This window comes from Ovis aries, chromosome 3, assembly GCF_016772045.2.
Source record: "Ovis aries strain OAR_USU_Benz2616 breed Rambouillet chromosome 3, ARS-UI_Ramb_v3.0, whole genome shotgun sequence".
Classification (NCBI taxonomy): Eukaryota; Metazoa; Chordata; class Mammalia; order Artiodactyla; family Bovidae; genus Ovis; species Ovis aries.
In genome coordinates, this window is record NC_056056.1 from 6,566,287 (window position 1) to 6,578,309 (window position 12,023).

The 12,023-nt window shown below is 43.9% G+C and overlaps 1 protein-coding gene across 21 annotated transcripts in view; it reads left to right on the plus strand.

Moving 5' to 3' along the window:
* The window catches only part of FNBP1 (formin binding protein 1), a 144,310-nt gene that overhangs the window by 69,903 nt on the left and 62,384 nt on the right, over window positions 1–12,023 (plus strand). For all 21 annotated transcript variants that reach the window (XM_060411671.1, XM_060411663.1, XM_060411664.1 and 18 more), the window contains one exon: window positions 679–826. In XM_060411671.1, coding sequence (XP_060267654.1) covers window positions 719–826 — 108 coding nt within the window. In that variant the 5' untranslated portion in view covers window positions 679–718. The remainder of the gene's footprint in view (window positions 1–678; window positions 827–12,023) is intronic.

The following is a 12,023-nucleotide window of genomic DNA, read 5'->3' on the forward strand; positions in this document are numbered from 1 at the left end:
ATGTGTATGTCCTTGGGATGATTATAAAGGAAATCTACATATATTCTGCAGATGTAGTGTATCTACAAAAACAGATTGCACTCCTCATTCATATCTGTGTCAATTTTTAAATGGGGGGAAAGACAATAAAAACTTACTCAAATAACTTAAAGAGGCACTAGACCTTTTCCAGATTGTTTCAATTAAGGTAATTAGGAAAAGCTTAATACAGGAAGTGTGAATAAGCAAATACAGGAAGTGTGAATGGACTGTGCACTCTACATCTTGGTAATATCAGGCGTCTCATTCATCCAGGAAATACATCCGTTTCAGACAGCAGTTAAGACATCTTAACATGAATAGCCCAAAATTATCACCTCTAATTTAGATCTAAATATCCATGACATTAGTACATATAGTAGGTGTATGTATTTTGGGTTTTACCTGGGCTAGTGACAAAGCCAAGTGTTGCCTGATATAGAGCAATTTGGCTTCTCAAAATGAAAATGTTTCAGTTGTAATTAATTATGTGCCGTTTTGATGAGAACATCCTGATGTGTAATGAATTTGTCAAGACCCTATGGGAGCTGGAGGCGTATTACCCTGATAGTAATGTTAATTACTCTTTCGCTGGCGGGAAGCCACGTGAGAGAGGATGTGCCCTGTTTGAAAAGGAGTGGTGTGTGTTCTGTTCTGTAGGTACACGGCTTGCAAAGCCTTCCTTGCCACCCTGAATGAAATGAATGATTATGCTGGGCAGCATGAAGTCATCTCCGAGAATATGACCTCTCAGATCATTGCGGAGTTAGTGCGCTACGTCCAGGAACTGAAGCAGGAGAGGAAATCGGTAACTAAAATTTGTTTTTCTTCCTAAGAGGTAGAGCAAAGATGATGGTACTGTCCCTCGAAGTTTTTGTTTTTATGGTTTCCTGTACTATGCAGTAAATCCTTGTTGCTTATCTATTTTATTTATTTTTTGACCATGCCGCTAGGCATGTGGGATCTTAGTTCCCCAATCAGGAATCAAACCTGTGTCTCCTGCATTGGAAGTGCAGAGTCTTAACCACTGGGCCGCCAGGCAAGTCCTTCCCGAGAAGTTTCAAAGTTAAATGAAATCATGAGATGGTGGGTCTTAAATTGCTACCTTTGAGAAGCATATAAAAATTACGGACTCGATTCCTAGAAAGTGTTTACAGGTCTTTACGTATGATTTCAAGGGTCCATTATATACTCTGCAACCCATCTGTGGGCCCCAGAATACTAACCTCTTATGATGAATTTAAATATATTTGAGGCTCTGGGACATACAAGAGTAAGCAAGGTAATATGGTGTCTGCTGTGTGGAATAAATTATATTAAAATAAATCCTTATAAGGAGTTCAAAAGAGCCAGAAAGATGGCCTCAGCCATCTTTCAGACACTCTGTTCCCTGGCTCATTCATTATCATCTAATAAAGGGCCTTTTTGTTCCTCTCATCACCATTACAGTCTTTTCATGACTTTTACTGTTAACAAAAGGGAAAAATGTACCCTCAAGTAAAGTATATTCATAGTCAAGATTTTGACCGAGGAGATTTATCATTAAGCCATGGTCTGTATCACTGTACTTGGATTGCCTGTGAGGCACTTAATAATTTGTTGTAATAAAATACCAAAGTTGGCCGGTGACATGCTTTTCTCACGCAAAGAGTCGGCTCATTGGAAAAGACCCTGATGCTGGGAAAGACTGAAGGCCACAGGAGAAGGGGCTGGCAGAGGATGAGATGGTTGGATAGCATCACTGACTCAGTGGACATGAATTTGAGCAAACTCTGGGAGACAGTGAAGGATGGAGGAGCCTGGCATGCTGCGGTCTGTAGGGTCACAGTTGGGCACAACTGAGAAGCTGAACAACAACGACAAAATGCTTTTCTGTATACGTTTGAGGCCTTCTCTGAGTGCTCTGGAGATATATGAGCCAATAAGACTGATAGAGTTTTTGCTAAAATGAAGCAGACGTTAAATAATTATGACCAAAATAATTATTTAATTGCAATTGTGATAGTCTCCACAAAGTACAAATGTATATATACAAATGAACATATAATGGGAACACCTGACATGCTCATGCGCCATATCAGGCGAAAGTTCCCCAGAGGGCCTGAGGGACAAGTAGGCGTCACCTGGGACAGGAATTCAGGAGAGAGAACAGCCATGCAAAGGCCCTGAGGCAGGAAGGTGTTTGGAACAAAGTTAATAAGTTGAGATGAGGTTTTTGTCTGTTCACATTAGAGCGGTGATTCCCAAGAGGGCACAGCTTTTTCTACCCACCCCAGCAAATATTTGTCAATGTCTGGAGATGTTTTTGGTTGTTTGGGTTATTATAGCTGGGGGTGGGGGTTGCTGCTGGCATCTAGTGGGTAGAACCCAGAAGTGCTGTTAACATCCCATAATGCACAGGACAAGCCTCCACGACAAAGAATTACCTGACCCAAAATGTCCATCTTGACTGAGAAGCCTTACGCCAGAGCTGCAGTAGGGTGACAGGCTCTATAGACTGTTCACGAAAGAGGAACTTTTATATGACGGCAAGGAAGCAGCGAAACAGAATGCTAAGGTTTGGAATGAAGCCGAATCCCTCATACAGTCATAAAATAAACACAGTGAATCTGGCTGCGATGTTGGACTGCTTCCCTGGGTCCAGAATCTCCCTCGACCCCGCAAAGTCCATGTTAAACACCTTCTTCTTATTTGTGCCTCGTGTCTCTTCCTGACTTTCCTTCACTCTTACAGGTTGGCATTTTAGCCAACGCTCTTAAGTTAAAAACTCCGTGTATTTACCTTAGAGGGAAATATTCATTCTCTTTTCTGGAGTGAATCGTGAAATGTGAAGTCCACGTGACTTGGCCTCCTGTTGCTTTTTTAAATGCCTCGCCTCCAACCACATGGCCTCCTGGCTGCTCCTCACCCATGCCCCCTGCGATTCTGGCCCAGGGCCTTTGCACTGCGTTTTCTTGCCTTGGTAAAGCTTTTCCCTAGGTATCTGCAGAACTCACTTCCCGACTTCTTTCTCGGGAATGTCAGCTTCTCATTCAAGTCTGTCTTGTTTATCTTATTTAAGACTATAGAGACTTTCCTGGTGGTCCAATGGCTAACCCTCTGCATCCCCAGTGCATCGGCCCAGGTTCCATCCGAGTCAGGCACTAGAGCTCATGTGCCGCAGTTAAGCTGCTGTGCTACAACTAAAGATCCCACATGCCACAGCTAAGACCCAGCACCGCTAAACAAATAAATAGTTTTTAAAAGTTACAAGGTCCTCCCACCTTCTCCACCTCATTTATGCTACTCCCCCCTGCTTAATTTATTTATTTTTCTTTAGCTGCTGTTGTTCAGTCACTTAACTTGCTGTACTAAAGCAAAGCTGAGATAGATTCTCATGTTTGCATTTTCACGTAAATAACATTATGTTGTTGTTGTTGTTGTCCAGTCACTAAGTCGTGTCCGGCTCTTTGCGGCCCCATGGACTGCAGCACACCAGGCTTCCCTGTCCCTCACTGTCTCCCAGAGTTTGCTCAAACTCATGTCCGTTGAGTTGGCAAGCTCCACAAGGACAAGACATTTCTTGTCTCAGCCCCTGAAAGAGTGACGAGTGTCGGGCTCTCGATCAGTACTCTTGGAGTGAAAGAAAGAATTGAGAAGCAGAAGCAGCCGTCTTCAACATAGCTTAGTTCTCAGTTAGACTTTACTAGCTGGGGATCCTGTATCTCTGTGCTGTGTTATGGCTACATCCTTTTGTTTAATTTCCTCTCTGTTAATCATACGTCTTTTTTAAAGTGTGTCATATCTGTACTTTGCATTCTTTTCCTTCTTTAATCAAAAAATTATAGTAATTTAATGAGTAAATGATAGGTAGTACAGACACACATTAAATGATATCTTGCAATACATGGCATTCCTTTTATTTTAGGGAGAATTACATCTCTCTGAGTCAGATGTTCTGTTGGGAGGAGATGTAAACAACATACTCTCTTAAAGCCTTTTGTAATTCTATTCAGATGAAAATTTAGGAAACTGTGAAACTTTTTAAAGTTCTAGAAAGAATAGCAATAAATACAGGTACATTTCCGGTGTTTTAATATAATGATTTATGAACTTATTTTTTGCTTTATTACACGGTGATAGTTACCATTATTTAGAATGCATGATATGGCAGTACGTTGATGCTCTAATATCGAACATTATTTTGATAATATTGGATATTTAACCATTTGGCCTCAAGTGTTTGTTTGTTTGTTTCCTTTTTTTTTCCAAGTGTTTGTTTTTATAGGTGATAATAACTGATGAGGAGGAAGGGCAGGCTGTTGTACATTTTGCTCATTGTCTTACTTGCATTTTGCCCCCAGCCAGCCTGCCTCTCCGGGCAGTGGTTGTTCACATACACGCTCTTATTCCCGCTGAGTTTATTTTCTTGAACTTACATCCAAGGATGCCAGATTGACGGGTATGAAGGTCTCCGCAGCATAGAAAGGGCTGTAGAAAGGGCTCCTTGGGATCCTGTTGTACTGTTGCCTTTCTCCTTATGACCTTTCACTTTTGGTTACCCTGAATTTTCTTCGTAAGTGATCTAATTTTCTTAAGGATGATTCTCAAAACCACAGTGGACTGCTGTCGCTTCCACTTTCTGGTGATGGTAATTATCAGCAGAAGGACCCCAAGAGAGCTAGAGACCAAATCCACCTCTTCTGGGGTCAAATCCAGTTGCCACTTCGCTGCGGCACTGTGAAGAGCTGCCAGTGAACTTCAGATCTTCCTGGGAGGAGAGGAGAGCCTGAATCAGAAGTATGTCTGGAGAGCCTCAGCTCCCGGGGGTCGGGGAGGCGAGAAAAGGACCCAGGGTGTGCAGTCAACAAACCCGCTTAGGTCTCCAACAGCCCCACTAGCTAGGAAACCTTAGTCAGGATGTAAAACTCTCTGAGCAACCTAGTTCTGAATCTGTGACTGAGGCTGATGGTAATAAACCACCTTCCAGAGTTGCGGGGAGGGTCACAACAAGACAGGTACCAACCGCCTAGTACTCTTGCCTGGAAAATCCCATGGACAAAGGAGCCTGGTGGGCTACAGTCCATGGGGTCTCGAAGAGTCAGACACAATTGAGCGACTTCACTTTCACTTCTTTACTTTCATGCATTGGAGAAGGAAATGGCAACCCACTCCAGTGTTCTTGCCTGGAGAATCCCAGGGATGGGGGAGCCTTGTGGACTGCCGTCTCTGGAGTCACCCAGAGTCGGACACGACTGAAGCGACTTAGCAGCAGCAGCAGCAGCACCTCACTGGTATTGATGCATAGGCACTGCATATCCAGAACCTCCCATCAGGTCCTTCTGCTTCTCAATACAAAATCTCCTTCCTACCCCAGAGGAAAGGTTTGATCAGGGTTTATTACAGAAAGCAGGAGCATCTACAGGTCTCTTTGTGACCATGTGTCATAACAGTATTGTCCGGTGCATTTAAAAGGACCTTTCTAAAAACGTTGACTTGGCGGATGGCATTGAAAACAAGCTGCTTTTAAATTTTTAGGTCAAGCTATTGTTTCTTGTGGCTGACTAGAAATACTGTCCTGCTGAAGTACCATTCTTAACTGTCAGCCCTAATACCTTCTGAGCCACTTAATATAGTGGCGAGTTCCTCCCTGCCCAAAGGGACGGTTTAGAATTTACAGGATTACTGCTGGATCTTATTACTCCCAATAGAGAGTGTTTCCAGGTTCAGTTCCAATAGCAGTAGAAAATCATTTTTCATCTAGATTTTTCTATGTTCGAGCACATTAATCTCTAACAAGGTGAGAAATGGCTCACTATGCAAAAGATGAGGTTTCCTTCCTGCCTTGGGTTCGCTCCCTGAGTTGGGAAGATCCCCTGGAGGAGGGCACAGCAGCCCACTCCAGTATTCTTGCCTGGAGAATCCCAGGGACAGAGAAGCCTGGCAGGTGGCAATCCATAGAGTCACACGGAGCTGGACACGGCTGAGGCAACAGCACGCACTCTGGCAGTGTGAGAGATGAAAGCAGAGGGAGACAGGGACATTCTCCTTGCCTCTGGGGCCATGTTGTGCTCACAAGTGAGTTGTCTGACCTTAAGCAAAATTTTGAAGTCTTAAATGTATAACCGAGTCACTATGCTGTAGAGCAGAAACTAGGATCCCACACGCTGAGTGGCCAAAAAAAATTTTTTTTAATTAAAAAAGTTGAAAGTTTCAAAAAATTAATTTAAAAAAAACTCTAACTGTAAGATAGAATGATGCTCACAGTTCATGTTTTTAGGGGAAAAGATGATTGTTTTTAAATTTATTTCATTTTTTAATTGAAGCGTGGTTGATTTACAATCTTGCTGCAATCTCTGTTGTACAACAAAGTGACTCAGTTATACACATATAGACATTCCTTTAAAATATTCTTTTCCACGATAGTTTACCCCTGGAGACTGGCTGTAGTTCCCTGTGCTGCGCAGCAGGCCCTTATTGTTTATCCATTCTAAATGTAACAGTTTGCATCTACCAACCCCCAAATCCCAGACCATCCCTCTCCCTCCCCTGCTCCCTGTCGGCAACCACAAGTCTTACTTCCATGTCTCTGAGTCTGTTTCTGTTTTGAGGATAAGTTCACTTGTGCCATATTTTACATTCAACATAGAAGTCATACCATATGGTGTCTCTGGGCCCATCCGTATTGCTGCGAAGGGCATAATTTTGTTCCTTTTTATGGCTGAGTAGTATTCCATTGTATATATGTAGCATATCTTCCTTATCTATTGTTCTGTTGATGGGCATTTAAGTTTCCGTGTCTCTTGTGAATAGTGCTACTGTGAACACTGGGGTACAGGTATCTTTTTGAATTCTAGTTTTGTCTGGATATATGCCCCAAAGTGAAATTGCAGGATCTTATGTGCTGTGCTGTGCTTAGTTGTTCAGTCATGTCCGACTCTTTGAGACCCCATGGGCTACAGCCTACCAGGCTCCTCTGTCTGTGGAGATTCTCCAGGCTAGAATACTGGAGTGAGTTGCCATGCCCTCTTCCAGGGGATCTTCCCAACCCAGAGGTTGAACCCAGGTCTCCCACGTTGCCAGCAGATTCTTTACCATCTGAGCCACCAGGGAAGCCCCGGGTTCATATGACAACTCTATTTTTAGATTTTTGAGGAACCTCCATACTGTCCTCCATGATGGTTTCACCAACTTACGTTCCCATCAGCAGTGTAGGAAGGTTCCCTTTTCTCCCTACTCTCTTTCATTTGTTATTTGTAGACTTGAGGAAATACAACTTTTATGCAGCAGTTTCCACACATGCTCTGTTCCGTAGGGAGCTCACTCAGCTAGTGTTATGAATAACCAGTGTCTGTCCTGATACACAAAAGTGTGTTTGCTTATTTTGATGAAAATGTGTTGATTTTGTGAAAGGAAATTCTTTAAAAGAGAGCCTTGACTTGCCATTTGCAAGAGCACAGCCATTTAGGTTCTTTCCTGCCTGGTGTTTGAGCCAGCAGCAGTCCTCATTAGGGACCACCAACACTTCTGGAAGCCTGAGAGGGGCAGGGGCTCTTAATTTCTTCACCTAATGGGCTCCACTTAAGGCAACTGTATTTTTGGCAAGATGCTCACCTTCTCTTTAGAAGTAATGGAATTAGTAGCCTGCCCTTGGGGTGAGTATAAGTCAAAATATACAGTGACCATTTCCTTTGCTTCGCATTCAGTCTTTTATTCTCAAAGATAAATTAACACATCTGATTTTGTGCCAGTGTCTGGGATTCACTGGTGTTCAATGATCATGGGTAGAAATAACTGGGGAAATCAACAGTTCTTTCTAAGGCAGCATGGTGAATTTTAATGTGTAAAATCTGGAAGTTTTATACTGGCTTGCTTTTCATGAGGGAGTATTCAGTCATGTCTGACTCTTTGCAACCCCACAGACTGTAGCCCACCAGGTTCCTCTGTCCATGAGATTTTCCGGGCAAGAATAGTGGAGTAAGTTGCCATTGCCCCCTCCAGGGGATCTTCCTGACCCAGGGATCAAACCTGTATCTCTTGCACTGCAGGCAGATTCTTTATCTCTGGGCTATCAGGAAGCTTGGGCTGGTTTTTCTAGATTTTTACAAATTTACAGTGAGAGCAATACTCATTATCTCTGTAAGCTGACCACATGCAATGAAAACTTCGATTTTTTTAATTTATTCTTTCTTTTTGGGTAGAGTGACTGTGACTCGTTTATTAGCTGCCAAAATTTTACAAAAACTCTGAATTAAAGAACAAAAACTCAAAATCCTTGTCAATCAAAATCCTCATTTTTGTAAGTTTCCTTCTGTGTATATGCTCACTCAGTTTTGTCCAACTCTTTCAGTCCATGAGGTCATTCTTTGTGACCCCATAGACTGTATCCCACCAGGCTCTTCTGTCCATGGGGTTTTCCAGGCAAGAATACTAGAATGGGTTGCCATTTTCTTCTCCAGGGGATCTTCCCAACCCAGGGATTGAACCCGAATTTCTTACATCTCCTACCTTGGCAGGCAGATTCTTTACCAATAGTGCTACCTGGGAAGTCCTGAAAATATGTAGTTTTCATAATTAGAATTTTAGTGGCTATAGTTATTAAATAATTTTAGAGAACAGAGTTCAGCTCCAACCTCTGAGTCTGTGTAGGGTTATCTGCAGTGGTCACCACTAACCACATATGAGGGATTTATGGAGATTTATAGCTCCAGGAGGGAAATCAGGAGGTTCCAGCCAACATTTACTGGAACCTCTAACTACATTTCTCCTGGCAGGTGGAAAGAATGCTTCATTTCAAAATGTTGGCCAGGAGCAGAATCAGTTTTTGGCAATGGTTATCTGAAGAGTTCTAGAGGAAATAATTATACAATGCCTTCAGTGACTCACTAAAATTTTTCTAAATCTCAGATAATGCTTGCAAGACCCCACATTACTTCGAAGTGACCATAAGAAAAATTTCCCCAAGGTTTCAGAGATGTTGAAAAATTGATAACTAAAAGTCATGCATTCTTCTTAAAGTTAGGTGTTGGATAGGTTCTGTTTATGAAACTTACAAAACAAGCTTAATCGCCTGTAAGGCAGTTCTGCGGCTCAGACTGACTCTAATATGTCCGGGGCATGGTTTTTTTTTTGTTCGTCTGTTTTGGCTGCACCTGCCGTGCAGATGGGGGGATCTCAGTTCCCTGACCAGGGACTGAACCCCAGCCATGGCAGTGAAAGCACCAAATCCTAACCATTGGGCCACCAGGGAACTCCCTAGAACATGTTTTTAAAAGAGATGACAGTGAACAGATAAAACTTAGCATGAAGGAAACCGGAAAGTAAAAGGAGCTTATCTGTGTGATCAAGCTAATTGCAAATCTGTTCTTGATTTATTCAGTCCTGTTGAGATTCAGCTGTGGATACTCTGTTATAAAGCCAGAACCTGTAAGAAGAAAATGCAGAAAAGCAAAGCAGATATTAGATTTCGTGATCAGGAAAAAGAGCAGTGGGTCTAAAGAGCAGTTAGTTCTTCCTTACTGCTGTTACTGTGCTGAGTCGCTCAGTCGTGTCTGGCTCTTTGCAGCCCCATGGACTGTAGCCCTCCTCTGTCTGTGGGATTTCCCAGGCAAGAGGGGGTTGCCATTTTCTCCTCCAGGGGAACTTCCTCACTCAAGGATGGAACCCACATCTCCTGCATTGCTCATTTACCACTGAGCCACCTGGGAAACCCCTCAAAAAGCAGGAAACCCTACAAAACGAGTTGGTCTTTTGTGAGTCATGCTTATACAACACCCACTAATAGCCTCAGGTTTAATGTATGTCCAAAAGGTGTATTTTGGTTTGTTCTGTCCTCTGTTTTCAAAGAACGTTCTGTGAAGACCAGCATTCTATTAAGACCTTGTCTCCACTGTAGTTCTGACACCTGCAAAACCATTGGTCTGGTGAAGCAAAGAAATTCTATTTTCTCATTTATGGGATGACATACTTAGTTATCAGGATCCTTCAGTCTTGTCCTTGACTTCCTGAATTTGAAATGCGACTTTGTATTTCCCCCTTGTAAGCAGGAATGAGACCTTTTTCTTCTGAAATTTGAGAGAATTCCTTGACGAAAGTTGTGTGTCTCTCCCCTGACTCACCGACGCAGCATCGTTGTCAGTGGAGGCCCTGGAGCCCAGGAAGAGTGTAAAGGAGACCCCAGAGTTGTGTGATGAGGTGGTCCACTCAACCTGTCCCAAAACAAGCTGTGCCTCCCCAGAGTTTATCCTTTATTCTGCCTCCGTCTTAGCCTGTTGGACTTCCCTGATGGCTCAGACAGTAAAGAATCTGTCTGCAATGCAGGAGACCTGGGTTTGATCCCTGGGTTGGGAAGATCCTCTGGAAAGGAAATAGCAACCCACGCCAGGATTCTTGCCTGGAGAATCCCATGGACAGAGGAGCCTGGCGGGTTACAGTCTACGGGGTCACAAAGAGTCAGACATGACTGAGTGACTAAGCACAGCATTCCTATCTACAATTCCCACCGTCTGTGAATGGCAGTCCTTTTTAACTCAGTTGTTCTGGCCAAAAACGTGGGGCACCCAAGGCTTATTCTTCCCTTTCACCCCGTCTTCTGGCTAACGTCAGGTCCCGTCAGCTGTGCCTTCAGTAAATGTTCTGAATCCAGACACTTCTCACCACTTCCTGCACAACCAGTCTCTCAGCGTCTCTCATCGGGTGGACTGTCCTAAGCCTTTTAGTTTTAACTCGTCTCTGCTTCCAGGCCTGCCCCCTGGTCCGTGGTCCAGCTCCCCACCTCCACCTCCACCATCAGCTCCCCCTTGGGCAGGTGCAGCAGCCTGCACCCCCCTGCTTCAGGCAGCACAGCCTTGCAGTAATGCAGATCAGACCATGCCACTTCCCTTCTTACATTTTTCCAGTAGCTTTCCACCGTGCTCATGGGGCTTGGGAAGCCGTCCACGGTCTGGCCCTTTTTCTTCTCCTGCCTTACCCTCCCTCTCAGTCTAATTGCGCTGGCATCTCTCTGTTCCCTGGACAGGCCAAGCCCTTTCCCACTTCAAAGCATCCTCATTAGCTATTCCCACTGCTTGCTTGGAAGGGTGTTTCTGAGAACTTTGCAAGTTCACTCCTGCACTTTGTTCAAGCCTCTGCTTCAGCATCCTCCCAGACCGCCCTGTCTAAACGCTGCCTGCACCTACACCCATCCCTCCCTAGTTCCTTACCCTCTTCTCCTACTGCTGTGTCTACAGTTTCTCAAGGAAAGAAGCTTTGCTTTATTCACAAGCAATGTAGCACCCTGCACGTGTGGGTGTGCCATGAACACACTTGAATGAATGATTTGAGTTAGACTTTAAAACCTTTCAGCTCAGGGAAGGATGACTGTCCCTGAAGTTTCACCTATCAACCTAGCACTCTATCTAAAACCCTTATTAAAGGTGATTTCCCTTGGTTTGGTTTGGAAGAACAGTTTCATACCCTTGGAAGAGATCACGTGAAGAATCTGAGCCATTGGCTGCTTACTATCGATCCTTTGAAGATCCTTTCATCCTGAGTGAATGAGGATTCTTCAGAGGAATTAGAATCTTAAGGAATGTGAAAGAACGGATTGTTTTGAAGAACAGTTTTAAAAAAGACTACTGGAGTCTAGGTGAAAAGTGTGGATGCGTGGAATTGTCTGCAGGTCCAGTGGATAGACTCTGTGCTCATTTCCGAGGGCCCAAGTTCAATCCCTGTTTGGGGAACTGAGATCCCACGAGCCTGGTGTGTGGACAAAAAAAGCAATAGTGTGTTTGTGGAGAGTTCTGGGGAGTGAAAGCCAGCAGGAGGATAAGAGGGTGGGGGAGGGGAACAGCAGGAGAGGGGGTGACGGAAACTTGACCGGAGCTGCTGGACCTGGACTGGGCTGGGGGAAGGGGGCTACCCAGTGCCCATATGGTCAGTATTATGGGGCAAGTTAAGTAACTGCCCGTGACACAGGGAGGCAGGCATTTTAGGAACTTTAAACAAGTCCATTGAGAAAGTATTTTTGTTATAAATGAATTTAGAGG